The 23,710-nt window shown below is 42.3% G+C and overlaps 1 protein-coding gene across 13 annotated transcripts in view; it reads left to right on the forward strand.

Moving 5' to 3' along the window:
* otofa (otoferlin a) overlaps nucleotides 1-23,710 on the forward strand; it is a 128,033-nt gene that overhangs the window by 11,508 nt on the left and 92,815 nt on the right. For 12 of the 13 annotated variants that reach the window (XM_042300877.1, XM_042300882.1, XM_024378348.2 and 9 more), the window contains exons 2-3: nucleotides 3,015-3,073; nucleotides 18,646-18,734. In XM_042300877.1, coding sequence (XP_042156811.1) covers nucleotides 3,015-3,073; nucleotides 18,646-18,734 — 148 coding nt within the window. Of the gene's footprint in view, nucleotides 1-3,014; nucleotides 3,074-7,482; nucleotides 7,623-18,645; nucleotides 18,735-23,710 lie in introns of those variants that run through there. The other variant, XM_042300880.1, reaches the window with a different exon arrangement.

Here is a 23,710-nt window from a genome sequence, read left to right on the forward strand (position 1 = left end):
TCTCCCTCCCTCTTTCTCTGTCACTCTCTCTCTGTCTTCTTTCTGTTACATTTGGTGTCATTATGAGTCATCATTTAGTTGTTTATTCGTCTGGCTGTCTTTCTCTCCTCTCCTCTGGCTCCCCGTATCAAGCCTGGTGTGGGCTTATGCTTGTCATTCGGTTATTACAGCACCATTACTCTGTCTTGCCCTTTCCACTTAGTCTGACACATGTAAATAGATGGCCGGAGTTTTACTGTTATCTATTGCCGGGGAAGGAGAGTTGTGCCATGGGTTGAGTGGGTCTCTGGCAACTAGTATATGGTTATGTCATGGCAACTAGTATATGGTTATGTCATGGCAACTAGTATATGGTTATGTCATGGCAGCTAGTATATGGTTATGTCATGGCAACTAGTATATGGTTATGTCATTGTAACTAGTATATGGTTATGTCATTGTAACTAGTATATGGTTATGTCATTGTAACTAGTATATGGTTATGTCATTGTAACTAGTATATGGTTATGTCATTGTAACTAGTATATGGTTATGTCATGGCAGCTAGTATATGGTTATGTCATTGTAACTAGTATATGGTTATGTGATGGCAACTAGTATATGGTTATGTCATGGCAGCTAGTATATGGTTATGTCATGGCAACTAGTATATGGTTATGTCATGGCAGCTAGTATATGGTTATGTCATGGAAACTAGTATATGGTTATGTCATGGCAACTAGTATATGGTTATGTCATGGCAACTAGTATATGGTTATGTCATGGCAACTAGTATATGGTTATGTCATGGCAACTAGTATATGGTTATGTCATGGCAACTAGTATATGGTTTTGTCATGGAAACTAGTATATGGTTTTGTCATGGAAACTAGTACGGTATATGGTTATGTCATGGCAACTAGTATATGGTTATGTCATGGCAACTAGTATATGGTTATGTCATGGCAACTAGTATATGGTTATGTCATGGCAACTAGTATATGGTTATGTCATGGCAGCTAGTATATGGTTTTGTCATGGAAACTAGTATATGGTTATGTCATGGCAACTAGTATATGGTTATGTCATGGCAACTAGTATATGGTTATGTCATGGCAACTAGTATATGGTTTTGTCATGGAAACTAGTATATGGTTATGTCATGGCAACTAGTATATGGTTATGTCATGGCAACTAGTATATGGTTATGTCATGGCAACTAGTATATGGTTATGTCATGGCAACTAGTATATGGTTATGTCATGGCAACTAGTATATGGTTATGTCATGGCAACTAGTATATGGTTATGTCATGGCAACTAGTATATGGTTATGTCATGGAAACTAGTACGGTATATGGTTATGTCATGGCAACTAGTATATGGTTATGTCATGGCAACTAGTATATGGTTATGTCATGGCAACTAGTATATGGTTATGTCATGGCAACTAGCTTATGGTTATGTCATGGCAACTAGTATATGGTTATGTCATGGCAACTAGTATATGGTTTTGTCATGGAAACTAGTATATGGTTATGTCATGGCAACTAGTATATGGTTATGTCATGGCAACTAGTATATGGTTATGTCATGGCAACTAGTATATGGTTTTGTCATGGGAACTAGTATATGGTTATGTGATGGCAAAACCCTCCACTAACCTGGAAGACACTGGGCCAATTGTGCACTACCCTATGGGACTACCGGTCCCGGACGGTTGTGACACAGCCTGGGATTGAACCCGGGTCTGCGAAGCAGTGCTTTAGATTGCTGCGCCACTCGGGAGGCCAGATCCCTGTGAGAGAGGTTGCCTTGGTAGTAGTTGTAGGTTTTTATACACTACCTAAGAACAATCTGTGAGTTAATTTGACCATTGGAAAAAGAGCTACATGACAATGCAGGTTCTGTTGAATTGAACCTCTGATCTTCATTTTCAAGGTAAGTATTGCAATGTTCTTCCCAACACAGTACTGCAATAAATGTGTCCACCGCAAGTGGCAATAGGTGTCAGGAACTTGGAGCCACTGTGAGCTTACTGTCCAGAACCGTATTGCACATCATTTTATTATCAGAGCGTGCCAGTGGACTTCTGGTAAGTGTGCTTTAGTGAGAACGTATTGGGAATAGGTACAACTACTTTAACCCACCCCCAACATGAATATTATGAGCAAGTTACTGTTTAATGAGGCTTATACAAGTGTCTCAGTTCCTCAAGAACCTATGCCTATCCCAATTTTGGGATATGTAAGTAATAATGTTATGAATTTTATATTGGAATATGTAATGTGCAAACATATTCAAGGCACATTTTAATTTGCAGTGTACAAACTTAGATTTATTAATAGGAATGTTTAATTTAGGCCACGTATCCTGAAAAAAACCTATGGATTACATACAAAAATAACAAGTTGCTCGCCGGGCCAACCCAACTGATGGTTAAAAAACAACAACTGATGGTTAAATTAACCCATATTTGGGTCATCCAAACAACCCAACATGTTGGGATATTCACGCAACCCAGCTGAAAATGCTGGGTTAAAAACAACCCAACTTGGGTTATTTGGTAACCCAGTGCTGGGTAAATATTGGACAGAACACATGCTGGGTTACCAAATAACCCAAATTGGGTTGTTTTTAACCCAGCATTTTCAGCTGGGTTGCATGAATATCCCAACATGTTGGGTTGTTTAGAGCAGTAGACTACTGCTGATGTCGATGATGCAATAGAACTTAAAACGTCTAAATAAACAATGTTACAAAGGATTTATCGAGATTTTTTTGTAATAACTATGGAAAATGTCTAGTAGTAGGAATTTGCTTGAGAACGCTAGCATGATAAATGAACATTAGCAAACATTTGCAGACCGAGTTTGGCACCAAATAAGAGGATATAGATGTCCTGAAATGTCAGATGGATGGATATTTGCTTTCCAATGTGTTCTTCAAGGCCAACGTGTTCTTCAAGACTCATTGACCCTTTGTGACCCTACACTTGCCTGTCTAACCCCTGACCCCTGTCCTTTCACCCCTCAGGTCTGTCGTTCTACACACGTGTTCTGGAGAACTGTGAGGATGAGGCCAGATTTGATGAGGTTTGTAACTCTTCTATTAGATTCCAAATAACCATCAAGCTCTTTTTCTTTTGTGTTTATATTTTAATTTAGTTTAGACAATTTAATTTAGCAGAGTTAGTACATATGGGGGAGATGGATGCAGTAGGCTACAAAGAGCACTAGGCAAGTCAGTGAGGAACAAATTCTTATTTTCAATGACAGCCTAGGAACAGTGGGTTAACTGCCTTGTTCAGGGGCAGAACGACAGATTTTTTTAACCTTTTCAGCTCGGGGATTCGATCTTGCCGCCCCCTATAGGCTTTACATCCCTGTGTCTATAGGCTTTACTTCCCTGTGTCTATAGGCTTTACTTCCCTGTGTCTATAGGCTTTACATCCCTGTGTCTATAGGCTTTACATCCCTGTGTCTATAGGCTTTACATCCCTGTGTCTATAGGCTTTACTTCCCTGTGTCTATAGGCTTTACATCCCTGTGTCTATAGGCTTTACATCCCTGTGTCTATAGGCTTTACTTTCCCTGTGTCTATAGGCTTTACATCCCTGTGTCTATAGGCTTTACATCCCTGTGTCTATAGGCTTTACATCCCTGTGTCTATAGGCTTTACATCCCTGTGTCTATAGGCTTTACATCCCTGTGTCTATAGGCTTTACATCCCTGTGTCTATAGGCTTTACATCCCTGTGTCTATAGGCTTTACATCCCTGTGTCTATAGGCTTTACATCCCTGTGTCTATAGGCTTTACATCCCTGTGTCTATAGGCTTTACATCCCTGTGTCTATAGGCTTTACATCCCTGTGTCTATAGGCTTTACATCCCTGTGTCTATAGGCTTTACATCCCTGTGTCTATAGGCTTTACATCCCTGTGTCTATAGGCTTTACATCCCTGTGTCTATAGGCTTTACATCCCTGTGTCTATAGGCTTTACATCCCTGTGTCTATAGGCTTTACATCCCTGTGTCTATAGGCTTTACATCCCTGTGTCTATAGGCTTTACATCCCTGTGTCTATAGGCTTTACATCCTTGTGTCTATAGGCTTTACATCCCTGTGTCTTGAGGTGAGAGTTTCCCCACCATGACACAAATAGCATGATTTGTGTTGGATATTACTTTGCTTGATATGGACATGGTTAAGTCAAATCAAACGTTATTTGTCACATGCGCCGAATACAACAGGTGTAGACCATACAATGAAATGCTGAATACAACAGGTGTAGACCATACAATGAAATGCTTACTTACAAGCCTTTAAACAACAATTCAGTTTGAAGAAAATCCCTAAAAAAGTAAGAGATAAGAATAACAAATAATTAAAGAGCAGCAGTAAATAACAATAGCAGGGCTATTTACAGGGGTACCGGTACAGAGTCAATGGTCCTCCTTTTCCTTTTCCACAATCATCTCCTCTGTTTTGATCGCGTTGAGGGTATGCAGCTAGTGTGTTCCTCCATACTCCGTATTAACAGGCTCCAGTGTTGGTTATCACATCAGGGATTTGACCAGGCTCTGCTAACAGGAAATCATGCACTATTTTAATCTTATCAAGTTTTTCGTGTTATTTCTTTACAGTACCTCTGTTCTTAAGACAAGAAGGAATCTCATTTGACGTCCATTGTAAATGGGCTATTTCCTATCTACCTATCTCGGTGGTGGTATTTGTGGGGTTGAGATGGCAGTGAGAGCTAGAGGATGGCAGCCATGCTGTACAGTGTGACCAGATCAGACATACTGCAGGCTACTGGGGTGTAGAGACTTAACTAGGCAGAGAGAGAGAGAGAGGAAGAGCGAGAGTTAGTTTGTTTGTACCTGAGAGAATCCATGAATATGATTACTTTGTTATTTACCTTTACATTGGCCATCTAAAAATAAACAAATGACATTAGCAGGCATAAGAACCCTGCTCTACTCTGAATATGATTCTGATAAATTGTAGACCTGTAATAGTCTTGAAAACCAGACTCAAGAACATGCGTGAGGCAACGAGGATGTCTAGAGAGACCTGTATATGCCTCAGGGTCCAGGAGCTTTGGTGGAGGCTGATGATTGACTGGCTCCGTTTGGCTCTGTAGCTGTTCTGGAAAGTTTTCTCAGTGCGATTCCTCTTGTCAGGTTGGGAAATCAGTTCTGTAATGTTTTTAAACCTGAAGACTCACTCTGGGAGGGAGGGATGAGGGGTAGACAGTGGAATACTGAAAGAGAGAGCAAAGACAGAGAAGAAGAAAATAGAGAGAGAAAATTAAATATGGAGGGAGATACAGAGAGAGAGAGATATGCATCAACAGCAACCATGGGAAAATCCTCTGCATTATCATTAACAGCAGACTTGTACATTTCCTCAGTGAAAACAATGTACTGAGCAAATGTCAAATTGGCTTTTTACCAAATTATCGTACAACAGACCACGTGTTCACCCTGCACACCCTAATTGACAAACAAACAAATCAAAACAAAGGCAGTCTTCTCATGCTTTGTTGATTTCTAAAAAGCCTTCGACTCAATTTGGCATGAGGGTCTGCTATACAAATTGATGGAAAGTGATGTTGGGGGGAAAACACACAACATTATAAAATCCATGTACACAAACAACAAGTGTGCAGTTAAAATAGTCAAAAAGCACACACATTTCTTCCCACATGGCTGTGGGTTGAGACAGGGATGCAGCTTAAGCCCCACCCTCTTCAACATATATATCAATGAATTGGCAAGAGCACTAGAACAGTCTGCAGCACCCGGCCTCACCCTACTAGAATCTGAAGTCAAATGTCTACTGTTTGCTGATGATCTGGTGCTTCTGTCACCAATCAAGGAGGGCCTACAGCAGCAACTAGATCTTCTGCACAGATTCTGCCAGACCTGGGCCCTGACAGTAAATCTCAGTAAGACCAAAATAATGGTGTTCCAAAAAAGGTCCAGTCGCCAGGACCACAAATACAAATTCCATCTAGACACTGTTGTCCTAGAGCACACAAAAAAACCATAAATACCTTGGCCTAAACATCAGCGCCACAGGTAACTTCTACAAAGCTGTGAACGATCTGAGAGACAAGGCAAGAAGGGCATTCTATGCCATCAAAAGGAACATCAAATTGGACATACCAATTAGGATCTGGCTAAAAATACTTGAATCAGTTATAGAACCCATTTCCCTTTATGGTTGTGAGGTCTGGGGGCCGCTCACCAACCAAGAATTCACAAAATGGGACAATCACCAAATTGAGACTCTGATTGCAGAATTCTGCGAAAATATCCTCTGTGTACAATGTAGAACACCAAATAATGCATGCAGAGCAGAATTAATTTGAGACCCGCTAATGATCAAAATCCAGAAAAGAGACGTTAAATTTTACAACCACCTAAAAGGAAACGATTCCCAAACCTTCCATAACAAAGCCATCACATACAGAGAGATGAACCTGGAGAAGAGTCCCCTAAGCAAGCTGGTTTGGGGCTCTGTTCACAAACACTAACAGACCCCACAGGGCTCCAGGACAGCAACACAATTAGACCCAACCAAATCATGAGAAAACAAAAAGAGAATTACTTGACACATTGGAAAGAATTAACAAAAAACAGAGCAAACTAGAATGTTATTTGGCCCTAAACAGAGAGTACACAGCGGCAGAATACCTGACCACTGTGACTGACACAAACTTAAGTAAAGCTTTGACTATGTCCAAACTCAGTGAGCATAGCCTTGCTATTGAGAAAGGCCGCCGTAGGCAGACCTGGCTCTCAAGAGAAGACAGGCTATGTGAAACTGAGCTGCACTTCCTAACCTCCTGCCAAATGTATGACCATATTAGAGACACATATTTTCCTCAGATTACACAGATCCACAAAGAATTTGAAAAACAAAACCAATTTTGATAAATTCCCATCTCTACTAGGTGAAATTCCACAGTGTGCCATCACAGCAGCAAGATTTGTGACCTGTTGTCACAAGAGAAGGTCATCCAGTGAAGAACAAACACCATTGTAAATACAACCCATATTTATGCTTATTTATTTTCCCTTTTGTACTTTAACCGAAAGTGTGTGAGAGAGAGAGAGAGAGAGAGAGAGAACCAGACAGAATATAGGTTATGCCATGGGGCATACATTCAGAGTTTCTCTCTCATACAGAGGAGAGTTTGAGTTTTTCTGCTTGTTGTTTAGGAGCAGAAACACTTTCCTTTGATGGCTCGGCTCAGACGCTGAGTGCTTTTTCCTTTGCTGATAACCAGCGCTATTGTTTTGGGTCTAATCAGGAACAACAGCAAGATGAGACTTAATGTACCCATGCCTGCACAAAGACTACACACACACACACACATACACACACACACACACACGCACACACACCACTCATTCTCCTATGGTATTATTATTGCCTCATTTACATTGGTGAGTTGGTACAGTTACAGTAGTACAACTGATGTGATCGGACAGAGGGTTATCCAATGTTCCCTGCCCGGGCTTTGTGCATCCAAACCACGAAACGATGAAGAGGTTATTATATCAACTCATCATCAATGGATTGTCCAGTCTGACCCCGGGCAGTCTAGTGTCTAGAGGACAGCTTCAGCAGTGTGAGTGTGCATGATTTATATCAAAAGTTAATATGTGATAGCAGTTGAATTTTCTACATCCTAATAACCCTCCTCATCTTCATAATAAAACTCACTGCATATCCCAGGCCAGCCTCTCTAGTAGAACACTGCCTCATTAGCATAAAGATAGGAGGTTTGTTTCTTTATGCATGGCCTGGAACATGGCTTTGATAGACTGGATGCTGAATCTGTATTCATGATTCAACATGGGAGGGTTAGCTTGTAGCTGCAATACATTGGAGCCTCTCCCTGTTCTTTAGTGTATTAGCCTGAGAACTACACTACCTCCATGAAGCCATCTCCTCCTGCTAGAATACTGATGTGTATTTGGGCCACAAGTTAACAGCATTCTGAGTGTTGGGAAGTTTTTAAAAAAGTATTGTTTTCTAAACATTCTGCAGCGTAACCTATTCATGCTGTGTAGCCTTCTTGATTGGGATCATACATAGGGTATGCAGATAGATGTTTTCATGAGGCACCCAAAGCAACATGTCATTAATGTCAGAACTTTTTCATCACTTTTTCAGTCGCTTGCATACTGAAAGACATAGAGCTATTTCATAATGTATTGTGCCTGTCCGCCATTATGTAGGTTATCACTCACTGAAAGCTTGTAGCTGGCCACTGTGAAGTCACTTCCTGAAAGTGCCCGCATCAATTCCCTGATTGCCGGCATCACTTCCCTGATTACCCCGGCCTATGGTTGAGTTGCAGGAAACGAGGGCCCTCATGCGACTGTTTGTTATGATGGGGTTAAATATAGCGAGTGTTCTCGTTAACCTAGCGCCATGACATCCAGTTCATGGAGAGAACCATATCCATGTCAGACTAACCGAAACAGCTAACTGATCATGAGGAGCTCCAGGAAGTACTCTGGTTTGTCGTTGGGCTTTGAGAATGTGAGATGTGGATTACAGGCATCTGTAGACGATGCCTGTAATCAGTGTTTTCACTTTTTAACAAATCCTGTCTGGTTGCACACTGTTCTTTAGGGTTGAAGTGTTGCCCTACAGAAGTAGTATCCAATCTCCCAGCATACTGAATAAAGGTAGAACGTATTTATTCCTAGATATTCCCTTACCCTAGACAGTTATTTCTTTCCACACTGTGTTACTGAAGGCAACGGTTTCATGGGTATTTGTAACCATGAAATCCCACATTGAATTTCTCACTTCTGTGGTATATTCATTGCTGTCTTGTTCTTAAAGTTTTAACACACACACACACACACACACTCATTTCCGAGGGGAATGTTTCGTCCTCGTTTCTCCTCGTTTCTGCTGCATGCATCTGCATAATAATGCTCATCTCACACAGAGAACACTACGCAGCACTGACAAGGCACCGCCATTAAGACTGCAACAACAGCCCCCCCCTTCACAAAACGTTCTCTTTCCACCAGAGCGAGAAGAACAGATCATGACCATAAATAGCTACAAGATAAATTGTCTCATCATGTCTAAAACTGTTTCAATGAAACAGATAACTTTCAGGACCTTGGTACATGTCAGGATATTGTATTCTACTGCTCCCAGCTGAGGTAATGTAATACAGTATAAGTGTCTCAGCTATAGATCTCAGGTAGATTTCTTGTATTGGTCTTCAATGGCGAGAGCCCTATAATTGGTATAGCCATGGGTGTACTGTAAGTGGAATGTCCCTGTGCTCTGTGTATGGATTCTGAATAGATGTCTGTGTACAGATTGGCAGGTTAAATTGACAGACTTTGATAGGGTATGGTGGTGAGGTTGATAGATCGATATCTGGCGATATTGAAAAAGATGGTCCCCATAGGTTGATTAGAACATGGTAAAGTGGTCCTGGGCTGTGATTGAAAGGGTATTGGAGTGGATGGACAGGCTAGTTTCAGGGCTAGACAGTTCAGTCTTGACTATGATTTATCAGCCTTGAGTTTCTGTGTCTCAAGTCTCAAGCTTTTAAAATAGTACTCTCAAAACAGCTTTTCTTTGCTCGCAATTCGGACTCTCCAGAAGCTTTTGGGACAGTACAGTGGAGCAGTCTCAGGTCATGCTGACATGTCAAATTGGACATCAGTCAAAGGTCTTTTGGTATAAAGATAATACACTTTTGCAGTTTGATTGCGTAGTGCTGCAGTATCTGGTTTATAGACCATGGGCGATTCTGTGAAACGTGCTTGGACAACTTGACCCATTTCCCCTCTGCAGTTAACTCCACACCAGATGGCCTCAGTGCCTTACACAATGAAAACAGTTGGAGTTCCTGAATTCACAATTAAATCACTTTAGATTAGCTGTATAAAGTGCCCTTGCAGCAGCCAGAGAAAAGGGGACTGTTTCAATACAGTTACTGTATTATACTGCACTTGTTTTAAACTTGATTCAAAGTGTAAAACCTTGTGTGATGGTGGATGGGCTTAATTGTACTGGCGTGGGAAGAATAGCTGAATTATGCTCATTGTTAATCAGATAAATAGAAATGTGTTCATAGAGGTGTCATTAACGGACGTTGCTTTGCCGTAAAGACCACAATGATCATCATTGATCATATGTTGTGTTAATCTCATGAATACTGAAGAGGTTTCATGTCAACAATATTTTTTCTTTGTATGGTAATGTTATTTTAATCAGGATTCATTTGGTGCAGAAAAAAATCATTACCCTCTAATGAGTTGAAGTATGTCACTCAACACTCATACACACACAGACCGCTCACACACACAGACCGCTCACACACACAGACCACACACACACACAGACACGCACACACACAGACACACATACACACACAGACACGCAGACACACACAGACACAGACACTCATACACACACAGACCGCACACACACAGACACACATACACACACAGACACGCTCACACACACAGACACGCTCACACACACAGACCGCTCACACACACAGACCACACACACACACAGACACTCACACACACAGACACACATACACACACACAGACACGCACACACACAGACACACATACACACACAGACACGCAGACACACACAGACACAGACACACACAGACACTCACACACACAGACACGCTCACACACACAGACACGCACACACACACAGACACGCACACACACACAGACACGCACACACACACACAGACACGCACACACACAGACACGCACACACACAGACACACACAGACACGCACACGCACACGCACACATGGACATGCATACATGCACACGGACACACGCACACACACACACACACACACACAAAGGCTGTACTGTCTGAAATCATACACATACACATCTCATACACACACAGACCGCACACACACAGACACACATACACACATAGACACGTACACACACACAGACACGCAGACACACACAGACACAAACACTCACACACACAGACACGCACACACACACAGACACGCACACACACAGACGTGTGTTCTGGCTCTGGCCCAACCCATTGGATTCTGGACCAATCAGATAGCCCCGTTTGCATTCGGTGAAGGGTCAGACTCATTGCAGAGAAAAGCTAAGCAAGGAGTCTGGGTAGCCAGGGAAACTTCAGAGATGCTCTCCTCTGTGAGTGAAACAGAGAATGCATCCATGCTGTAGCTTCATACAGTGCATTCGGAAAGTATTCAGACCCCTTGACTTTTTCCACATTTTGTGAGAAAAATGTATTAAATAACAATCTACACACAGTACCCCATAATGAAAAAGTGAAAACAGGTTTTTAGAAATTTGTACACATTTATAAAAAAGCAAAAAACAGAAATACCATATTTACACAAGTATTCAGACCCGTCGCTATGAGACTCGAAACGGAGAAAAAAAGGCACATAACAGCTTGCTTGGAGTTTGCCAAAAGGCATCTAAAGACTCTCAGACTATGAGAAACATGGTGATGGCAGCAGCATGCTGTGGGTATGTGTTTTTTAGCGGCAGGGACTGGGACACTAGTCAGGATGGGGGGCAGGAAGAACAGAGCAAAGAACAGAGAGATCCTTGATGAAAACCTGCTCCAGAGCACTCAGGACCTCAGACTGGGGCGAAGGTTCACCTTCCAACTGGACAACGACCCTAAGCACACAGTGAAGATAACGCAGGAGTGGCTTAGGGACAAGTCTCTGAATGTCCTTGAGTGGCCCAGCCAGAGCCCGGACTTGAACCCGATCGAACATCTCTGGTGAGACCTGAAAATAACTGTGCAGCCACGCTTCCCATCCAACCTGAGAGGATCTGCAGAGAAGAATGGAAGAAACTCCCCAAATACAGGTGTGCCAAGCTTGTAGTGTCAAACCCAAGAAGACTCGAGGCTGTAATCGCTGCCAAAGTTGCTTCAACAAGTACTGGGTAAAGGGTCTGAATACTTATATAAATGTGATATTTCTGTGTTTTATTTGTAATAAATTAGCAAAAATGTCTAAAAATATTTTTGGGCTTTTGAATATTTTTGGGCAATTGAATCCATTTTAGAATAAGGCTGCAACGTAACAAAAACAAAAAAGTCAAGGAGTCTGACTTTTTGAATGCACTGTATTTTATCTCATCCTAGATGTGTTCATCCTCTGTGTCCATGGCAACAGTCAGGAGGAATCATGGGATATGGCTAGGAGGACTGTGGGATGACCCTGCTCACCAAGTTAGTCGCCGTGGTTTTACAGTGAAGGACCATGGGAGTCAATATCTTGTCTTTAATTGAGCTCTTAGCCCTTCTTAATGCGGTCAGAGCATATCTGTCATTTTTAACGAGCACATCATACCTCCATTTAAGGAAGGCTGCCTCTCTGTAAAAGACTATGTAAGAACAGAGCGGGAGAGAAGGGAAGACAGAAGGGAGAGAGAGAAGGGAGAGAGAGAGAGAAGGGAGAGAGAGAGAGAAGGGAGAGAGAGAATGGAGGGAGGGAGAGAAGGGAGAGAGAGAGAGAGAGAAGGAGAGAGAGAGAGAAGGGAGAGAGAGAATGGAGGGAGGGATAGAAGGGAGAGAGCGAGGGAAGGGAGAGAGAAGGGAGAGAGAGAAGGGAGGGAGAGAAGGGAGAGAGAAGGGAGAGAGAGAAGGGAGGGAGAGAAGGGAGAGAGAGAAGGGAGGGAGAGAGGGGAGAGAGAGAAGGGAGAGAGAGAAGGGGGAGAGAAAAGAGAGGGAGAGAAGGGAGAGAGAGAAGGGAGGGAGGGAGAGAAGGGAGAGAGAAGGGAGAGAGAGAAGGGAGGGAGGGAAGGAGAGAAGGGTGGGAGGGAGAGAAGAGGGAGGGAGGGAGAGAAGGGTGGGAGGGAGAGAAGAGAGAGAGAAGGGAGGGAGGGAGAGAAGGGTGGGGGGAGAGAAGAGAGAGAGAGAAGGGAGGGAGGGAGAGAAGGTGAGAGAGAAGTAGGCTTGAGGATGTTTTGAGACCATAAGACTGTTGAATAGTCATTTGCGGAGGCCTCTGTCCAAAATGTGATGCATGGTATATTTCTATAGCTATCTATATACTGTACTGTGGGTGTACTGTAGGTGTCTGGTGCCAGTCAGGTTAATTCCATTGGTACTGTATACAACAGTGAGCACCACATGGGATTTGAACCAGAAACCTTCTGGTTATGAGTTCATCTGCTTTGGGAAAGGGGAGGGACAGTTAGCACATTGGGTTGTGGAACCATCTAGGAAGGTTTGAGAAGCAAACCAAGAACCAAGCAACGCTCATCCAATGTTGTTTTTTGTACTTCAATTATTGTATTTAATTTGCAAACATGAATCTAGTCTCTGCCAATTCACATTTGTGTAGATACACGTACACTGAGTGTGAAAAGAGAACAAATTTCCATAACAACAGCAAAGATGTTTCAGATTGGCTCGTTCCTTCACCCTAAAGAACAATCTGGTTTTCTTTACCTTCACTATGGGTCTATGGCTCTATGACTCTATGGTGCTTAGCTCTATGGTTAAGTAGTCAGGTGGTTAACTCAACATAGGCCATTGGACTTCCTTCCCACTGTTGACCACCATTCATTTATGCCTCCCAGCATTTGTCCCAACTCATAGTGTGTTTCAGTCAGACTCACCGTCTTTATACCTGTGCTATATTTGGTTATTGGACTCCATTACCTAAATATCATCATGCATGAGTCATACTGTAACTCATTAAAGGTCATGATGCGCACAAACATGAAGTATGATGAAACATTCTCTCCTGCGGTATTCTGGGCCATGGGTGAGTGATACTAACCTGCCCCAACACATCTACATCAAGCCATCTTCCAAACTACCTTCTCCATTAGATGATGGTGATTCCTTAGCTATATGTTTATAAACAGTCTTCCATTTAGTTTCAATCAGGAAGTTAGTGTTGATTCATTGGGGTCATGTGACTGTTAAAATGGCTGTCCTGGGACGTGGTAATGGGGACGCTGAATTATAAATGATGAGGTTGAGATCTTAAATCGAACCTGGTGCAATTATTGTCAACATGAATAGTTAACCACACATGTGGGTTTTATAGGCATGACTGTCTCTGAATGTGTATTTCCTACAGTATGTGTACAAGTAGTGTCTGTCTGACTGTTCACCCCCCCCGCCCCCGTATGTTTTTTTAGTATGTTCAGTAGATTGTTATTGGTAGAGGATCCTTCACAGTGTGTTTCCTCAGAGGTAAACTCAATTTGAATTCATGCCACCACAGCTAAAACCAAACTTGGACACATTTGTGTGTCAAATGCGTGTCCTCTGTAATGTTCCAGATCATTCCATGCGTTACATTAATTCCATACTGCGGTGTGATGCTTCAGTGTTCTACTGTAAGCTATCTAAGTTTCATCATCACAGTGGGTGTGTGACTACTTAGCTGTGTCACATTAAGACCATGCTGTGGCTTCTCTTCTCACCCCAGGCTTTTCTAGCAGAGGGGAACAGATTTAGTACTAACTGACGTAGCTACATTATCTCTGGTGTAGTCTTGGACAGTGACTACCCTCGTGCAAAAATACTTCTGAATTACTACGCAACACTACTACACAAGATCTACAAAACCTACTGGTTTTACGACTTGGTTGCTATTGAAATGTTCAGTAAACAAGTAGTGATTTATGTAGTAATTGAAGTAGTAATGAGAGATACTGTAAATTGGGATGTTTCACTATGGATAAACACTATATCTCTCCTTCTCAAATCACGAGAGAATTCTCCCTTAATGACTACTGTGCAACTACTTTTGGGTATCTACTATTTAAAACCTAGACATACCTACACAATTCCTACATGTTCACTATTGAATTACCACGTAATGCTTACACATTACTGCTGTGTGCCTACTCAATCCCTATTGACATTTACTAATGTTAGCCTATTCTTGTTTCGCTTCTGTCTTACTACTAGACTAGTGCACATTGTATTTCCTCAATATTCTAACTGTATTATATCATCAAACAATAAATAATAAGCTTATACAGACTTTATTGCGATACATTTTTTAGAAATGAAATACTTCGGAAAGCATTCAGACCCCTCAATTTTGTTACGTTACAGCCTTATTCTAAAATGGATTAAATAAAAACAATTCCTCAGCCATCTACACACAATACCCCATAATGACAATTTTTGCAAATGTATTACAAATAACAAACAGAAATACCTTATTTACATAAGTTTTCAGACCCTTTGCTATGAGACTCGAAATTGAGCTCAGGTGCATCCTGTTTCCATTGATCATCCTTGAGATGTTTCTACAACATGATTGGGGTCCATCTGTGGTAAATTCAATTAATTGGACATGATTTGGAAAGGCACACAGCTGTCTATATAAGGTCCCACAGTTGACAGTGCATTGTCCGTAGAGCTCAGAGACTGGATTGTGTCAACGCACAGATCTGGGGAAGGATACCAAAACATTTCTGCAGCAATGAAGGTCCCCTAGAACATGGTGGCCTCCATGATCCTTAAAGGGAATAAGTTTGGAACCACCAAGACTCTTCCTAGAGCTGACCACCCGGCCAAACTGAGCAATCGGGAGAGAAGGGCCTTGGTCAGGGAGGTGACCACGAACCCGATGGTCACTCTGACAGAGCTCTGGAGTTCCTCTGTGGAGATGGGACAGCCTTCCAGAAGGACAACCATCTCTGCAGCAGTCCACCAATCAGGCCTTTATGGTAGAGTTGCCAGACGGAAGCCACTCCTCAGTAAAAGGCACATGACTGCCCGCTTGGAGTTTGCCAAAAGGCACCTAAAGACTCTCAGACCATGAGAGATTCTCAAACAAAATTCTCTGGTCTGATGAATCCAAGATTGAACTCTTTGGCCTGAATGCCAATCGTCACGTCTGGAGGAAACCTGGCACCATCCCTACTGTGAAACGTGGTGGTGGGAGCATCATGATGTGGGAATGTTTTTCAGCGACAGAGACTGGGAGACTAGTCAAGATCGAGGTAAAGATATATGGAGCAAAGAACAGAGAGATCCTTGATGAAAACCCACTCCAGAGCACTCAGGACCTCAGACTAGGGCGAAGGTTCACCTTCCAACAGGACAACGACCCTAAGCACACAGCCAAGACAACGCAGGAGTGGCTTCGGGACAAGTCTCTGAATGTCCTTGAGTGGCCCAGCCAGAGCCTGTACTTGAACCCAATCGAACATCTCTGGTGAGACCTGAAAATAGCTGTGCAGCGACACTCCCCATCCAACCTGACAGCTTGAGAGGATCTGCAGAGAAGAATGAAAGAAACAGGTGTGGCAAGCTTGTAGAGTCATACCCAAGAAGACTCGAGGCTATAATCGCTGCCAAAGGTGCTTCAACAAAGTTCTGAGTAGAGGGTCTGGAAACTTATGTAATTGTGATATTTCAGTTTTTTTTTAATAGATTTGCAAACATTTCTAAAAATCTGTTATTGCTTTGACATTATGAGGTTGCTGCCACATTTCTCCACCATGTAACCTTTTAGAAAATAAAAACAAGCACCAATTATAATCCATAATCAATCATCTGCTAACAGAGGTCACATAACACAACACAGAAAAACATTTGGTTAACAATGTTAATCTTACCGACAATAGCCTCCAGACTTCTTATGTCGTGGGTCTCTTTGGCAACTGGCCAAAAGAGGTAAGTAGAATGGGTAAGTATACCAATTTGAACATACTGTATATTTGCATACAAACACACATACTTATTAGATAGCATGACAAAAACAGAGGCTACATATGTAGCTACATTTCAATGGGGCTAGCAAACAGCTAGGCTAAACTCAATTAATCTCTATGTCAACGGCTAATGGCTAAGACCATTTTGGCTTAGCAATCTTTTTTTTGGTGGGTGATAAACAGCTAAACAACAACTTGAAAGTATAACATAAAGGAAAGGTAAACACATAGACGGCTTCTCTCCGACAGCATAAGTGCTATGAAAGACAGGATGATCAAGGATGGAAGATTGATCCTTTATTTAACTAGGCAAGTCAGTTAAGAACTAATTGTTATTTACAATGACTGCCTACCGGGGAATGGGCAGAAGGACAGATTTATACATTGTCAGCTCTGGGATTCAATCCAGTAACATTTCGGTTACTGGCCCAACGCTCTAACCAGTACGCTACCTGCTGCCCCAAGATGATTACATTCAGGATTGTCAAAGACAGTAGCTAGCTAAGAACAACCAACTACTTCCTGTTTTGTCTTCTTCTGCGGTCGTGAAAAGCCGGTGTAGTCTGTTGTGGTAGAAATAGTTAAAACTCTACCTGATTGCCATTGAAAAACCTGTGCAGTAAAGCTGTAGTTTTTTGACTATTTATTAACTACCATCATATAGTAGTAAGAATCTCTACCTGATTACTACTGGAAACACTACAGTTTTCCTACTGAACACCACAAAGCTCTGCTTGTGTATCTTACGTAGTGTATATACTATACATCCACTACTACATAGTCACTACTGCACAAATAGGTTTTGTGTAGTAATTCAGTAGTACTTTTTCATGAGGGTACCACAGAGGGTGGTTGATGGCCAGAAGCAGGATATTTACACGATGCCCAATGAACCACTCTGTTCAATCCGTTCAGTGTTTCTGTTGGTCTGTTGGTTTGCTTGATAAGTGTGAGGCTCTTGATAAGTGTGAGGCTCTTGATAAGTGTGACCATGCTTGTCCACCCTGTCTGTTAGTGAGACTGACACCTCTGACTCTAGGGCAATTGGCAGCACCGAGTGTGGGTTAATAGCACCACACACACACCATACAGTAGCAGGTGGAACCCCAGGTTTCAGTAATGGGACAGGCCTGATGGATCACTGCTCTGAGTAAAAACAGACCGATGTGCTGTCGGAGAAACCAGGAGGAGATAGGATCAGCAAGGGGTGTTTGAGCTTTTAACAGCCTCTCCTCTCACACACCAGCACTGGCAGACACTTACTTAGTTCAACGTTACAACAGACAAGACTGAGAAGACTGATAAAAATAGCTACTTATCTCAGCTCTGTCTTGCTGTTGTACCTTTGACAGTCGAAGACAGCCAATTAGAGGTGTGATAACTGGGACCTAACAGTTCTCAGGAAAACATGAAGCAATGCATGTTTCTGTCAATATGATGTGCGTCCTAAGTAAGTCCCAACTACCACACTTACAAACAAGGCCATTCCAGAGCTATTCAAAGTAGCTGGCAGTACAGGGGAACAACTATAATCATGATGAGGTTGCAACTTCTGTTCTGCTATTAGAAATGACTCGGCAGCACAAATTGGGTTTATCTTGAAGAAATCATATTCAGGTTCTCTGGCATTTTCAATTGTACATGTTGCTGGTGGTGTTGCTTCACTGTTGGATTGAATGTTTTTCTCTTACTTAGTCAAACAAGTATTTAGATGTTGTATGGTCCAGTAAGAGAGGGATGATGGGCTTTTGTGAATTGCCTGTTGTGTTTAATGATTGACCTGAAATACCTTTAAACCAGTCAGTCAAATGATTTCCTTGGAAACTGTAGATGTTGTGGTTGCATCAATATAGGCTGTGGTTGTGCAGCCTGTTAAACAGTCTCATAGTGTTTGCGAATCCTTAATTAGTTCTTCTCTCCCCTCAGATGTTCCGATGGCCGATCGCCAGTAGAGTGGATGAAAACGAGATACTGGAGCTTCAAGTGTTCAACTACAGCAAAATCTTCACCAACAGGTCAGTTACTATAAACACAGTATTGCAACATACCTACCACTACTAACAAAACTTAAACCAACAGGTCAGTTACTATACACACAGTATTGTAACATACCTACCACTACTAACAAAACTTAAACCAACAGGTCAGTCCCAACATGCTCAATACACACTCCAACGACGAGTCAGAGGCAATAATACTCATAACACACTCCAACAGGCCACCAGACTAACCAGGATCTAACTAGGAGCTGCAACATAGAGGGAAGGATACCAGCACCCTTCCAACACTTTTCACCTGCCATCCTCAGACTTACATGATGCTGTAAATAATGTAGCTGAAGGCACTTCAGATAGACAATCAGCTCCTAACGCTTCTTGACTATGAGATGATAGATTGACTCAATTAAATGTGTGATAGACTACAGACCGCGGGGCAGGATTAAGTAAAATCCTTAAATTGAGGATTCACATTTTAGCAGACTCTCTTATCCAGAGCGATTTACAGTAGAAATTAGGGTTAAGTGCCTTGCTTAGGGATTCAAAGTGTAGTGGCTCAGGGATTCAAACCAGCAACATTTCACTTACTGGCCCAACACTCTTAACCGTTAGGCTATCTGCTGCCCCCATTTGAGAGGAACGTTGAGGCACCAGTGGTTAAAGACTATATAGCTTCTCTACCTATCTCTATGGTTAAAGATCATCACTAACTTTGGAAGCTTTTATCTTTCTACTGGATGGATATAGCCCTTGTAGAAGGATGGTTTAAGTTAGTGCATTTATAATGTTAGATGTCATAAAGCTAGTGAGTACATTGTCAACCTCTGTTAGCTAGACTGGATTCATCCCATCAGATCAGGTCTACCAGCTGCTCAGTGGGCTGACTGCTGTGTCCCGAGTCCTCAAATTGGGCTTCCCACGCAGGAACCCTGTGTGTGTGTGACATTGTTTGTCTCAGCCACATAAAGCACTCTGACTGCTCTGTCTATCGCTTTCACATCAACACAACTACGTAGTGGCATCAAGCCAATTCTACTGTCCTATTGAATTCTATGGGAACCATTAATGATACAGAGACAGAGAACAGACAGACAGTTTGGGCGCATTCTCAACAAGTCCAGGTTCAAGGATTTGATTGAAAATCATTATTTTGTATTAGATAGTCTGAATGTGTTTACTTGGTTTTCGTGTCATCAATATGAACCATGGGACCACCCATTTGCACAGATATATTATTTTCATACGTATTGGCATGTCATTAACATCTGAGAGCACAGCTGTGCAGTTGCCTAGCTCCTAGACAGTTCTGATGCCTACGAGAAGAGCCTTGCTGTGTTCGTGCCGTGTGTTACTCTGTAGCTACAATGGCTGGCGCATCTTCACAAACACAAAGCATCAGTTAATATACAAAAGATGCTGCGGGAAACACACCAACACACACCTAACAAGGGCGGTTGGTAAATCATTGAAGGTCACCCCTAGCATATGTTATTCTTCTCACACCTGCCCCATATGTCCACAGAACGCCTCATTACAAAAGTAACCAATACCCTTCATGGCTACTGGTTGATGACCTCATGGCCTGTTGACTGTCAGTAGTCACCATGTAATTACGGCTGGCAGGCCATGTCACAGCGGGTTCAGAGCAGAATGGAGAAGGAGTAGAGGGATGACGAGGGTCATGTTACCAAAATAAAAAGAGTTGAGGGATAACAATGATGACACACACACACACATGCTCGCACACACACATACACACGAACACACACACACACACGCTCGCACACACACATACACATGAACACACACACACGCTCGCACACACACATACACACGAACACACACACACGCTCGCTCGCACACACACACACACACGCTCGCACACAGACACAAGCTCGCACACACACATTCACACGAACACACACACACACATGCTCGCACACAGACGCACACACGCGCACACACACATACACACGAACACACACACACACACGCTCGCACACAGACGCACACACACACACACACACACACACACACACACACACACACACACACACACACACACACACACACACACACACACACACACACACACACACAACCTGGCCAGTCATATGCAGGGTTTCTAAACTTGAATATAATCTTATATACTATTGATGCACCAATGGGAGACACTGCAGTTTATTACGAGCCAAAACATTGTTGCTGCTTACATTTTTTCCTCCAATTTCATTTATGTTAAGGGATGTGAGTGTGCCTGTATAAAGTCCTTACTCCACAAAGCCTTCCACAGTGAGATAAGACTGTGTATAATTCATGTGTATCTTCTCTTCCCAAACAGAGCTCCTCTCTGCCTTCGCCTCCGCTGCCCCCCCCTCTCCCCCTCGCCCCCTCTCCCCCTCGCCCCCCCCTCTCTCCCTCACTCCATTTCTCCCACAGACTGCAATTCATTCAATTCATGCCTTCATCCCTTGTATCCCTCACATCCTCTGTTTCAGTTGATTCTCTTCCTTCATTTTTCTATGTCTGTCTATACTTATCGGCAAACCTTAAACCTTTCGGTTTATTACATTTCACCATCTGTCCTCGTTCATTTTCCTCACATTCTCCCTCTTTCATTCTTCATTCCGCAACGTCTCTATTCATCTATCCATCTTTCTCCTTTTCTGTTCTGTCATCCCTTTCATCATTATTTCATAACTCCCTTCTCCTCACTCCTCCATCCCCCAATACTTCTCTGTCCTTGGTAAAGTGCAGAGGGTCGTTTTCATTCCCCTCACATCGAGCACTCATCAACACACAGTTACTGTCTCGAAAGTTTGCACAGTGGCACAGCCACACCATCAAAATAACCACACAGGTACAGGGGTGGCAGACAATATAGGGGAGGAGCTAGGAGCGAGAGAGGGGGGGGGGAGGGGGCATGTGTGTTATTTATTAGTCTAACTGGCCAACAGGGGGAAGTGCTTAGTAATATGACAATCAAAAGTAAATCCGTTTCAAGCTTCATTTCTCCTTCTTACCAAGAGCATACAGTACAGTCGTTTCCATGGGAGAATACTAAACAGCCTGTGGTTTGTTTTCATATTCCAAGGTCTTCTCTACAGTCATTTCTTCTAAGAGCAAAACATATTCTTGTAGTCAAGCCTTAAGGAAGTTTTATTTTCTATAACCCAATCTCTATAGTAAATGGCAGGCTATACAGTAGAATGGTTCAGACACCTTTTTTTGTGATTTCACATGATTTTGAGAAACTTACCCCAAACAGCAAATCACTTCCCCCTATCCAGCTGTTCCCGTCCATGTAGCCTGCTGCAACAGGTCACTGCCAAAAGAAAGGAAACCCCAACATAAAGTGTCTTAATAGGGCGTTGGGCATCCATGAGCTGCCAGAACAGCTTCAATGCCCCCTGGCATAGATTCTGTGTCTGTATCTTCCTGTGTAGAAGCACCCCATGATTTCAATATGCTTTGTATCCCTTTGCTTATTCAAGGGTTTCCTTTATTTGCTCAGTTATTTTCTCAGTTACCTGCAGAATGGAAGGACGCATCACTCGAGTCGCAACAAAATGGAATTTCATGTGTTCTTCATCTGTACTGAGAACTTTGCCCTTTATAAAACAACGTATTTGGGTGTTTTTGAAGCCTTTGTTTGTGGGGTTTTCTTTGTGTAAGAAATACAACTTCTCCTTTAATTGAATTCATTGCCTGATGGAAGCTAGCACACTTCAGACTTTGAGGGTTGATCTAGATTAGAAAAATGAAATTGACTTGAGAAGGAATAAAGAGAGGAACTCTGCTTTGAATTATGAAGTAGGTGAAAGTAAATTGTTTGGCAGGCAAGGATCAATAATGAATGGCACCTTTTGAAGAGCCAAAAAGTGAGCCAGAACCTGATAGGCTGTTCTTATTCTATTATTCAGGAGTACACAGGAGTGGCTGAAAGGGACTAACAAACAGTTCACTTTTCTGAGGAGGTATCGATCACCGTTATATAACAAAAGGACAGAGTAGAAAAGAGATAAAGACGGGGGAGGATAGAGGAGAGGCTTGGAGAAGAGAGAACAGTAGAGGAGGGTACATGAATAGTTTTTAGTTTCTTGTAAAAAATAGAAAAACTATACTCCATAGAGAATCATCCTAGGTATTTTGGCTATGAGCCCAAAAGGGACATACCATATGGTGTTACAGTGTGGGAAGACTTAGCTACTTCCAGATGAAGCCTGGCTGTATGTGCTGGAGGTGGAATGATTAGTTACAGTGAGGATCAAATCTGGAGTAGGGTTCTGTTTCTGTCTCCATGACATTTGTCCTCTATTGAATTATATGTCTGTGCTGGCTGTTTACTTCATTTGGCTGCAGTTGTTATTATTGTTACACTTCAGTTTCTGCTGCATATTGCATCCATCTCTTAGGAGGGAGGAGAAAGTGAGAGAACAGACACGGAGAGAGGAAGGGAGAGAGGGGGCAAAGGAGAGAGAGAGAGAGAGAGAGAGAGAGAGAGAGAAATATACATGGGTGGGGAAGGGAAAAGGGAGACAGAGCTAAAGAGTAGTTAGAGTGATAAACACAATGATGGTTTGTGATTGTCTTCTACTGATAGGATCTAATAGCCATGGCTATTAATGTCACTGCCTCTCTCTCTCTCTCTCTCTCTCTCTCTCTCTCTCTCTCTCTCTCTCTCAATTAAATTAAATTCAATTCAAGGGGCTTTATTGGCATGGGAAACACATGTTAACATTGCCAGAGCAAGTGAAGTAGATAATATACAAAAGTTAAATAAACAATAAAGATTTACAGTAAACATTACATTCAGACGTTCCAAAATAATAAAAACATTACAAATGTCATATTATATATATACAGTGTTGTAACGATTTTCAAATGGTTGAAGTACAAAAGGGAAAATAAATAAACATAAATATGGGTTGTATTTACAATGATGTTTGTTCTTCATTTGGCAGGAGGTTAGGAAGTGCAGCTCAGTTTCCACT

Source organism: Oncorhynchus tshawytscha, linkage group LG18 (assembly GCF_018296145.1).
Source record: "Oncorhynchus tshawytscha isolate Ot180627B linkage group LG18, Otsh_v2.0, whole genome shotgun sequence".
Taxonomy (NCBI): Eukaryota; Metazoa; Chordata; class Actinopteri; order Salmoniformes; family Salmonidae; genus Oncorhynchus; species Oncorhynchus tshawytscha.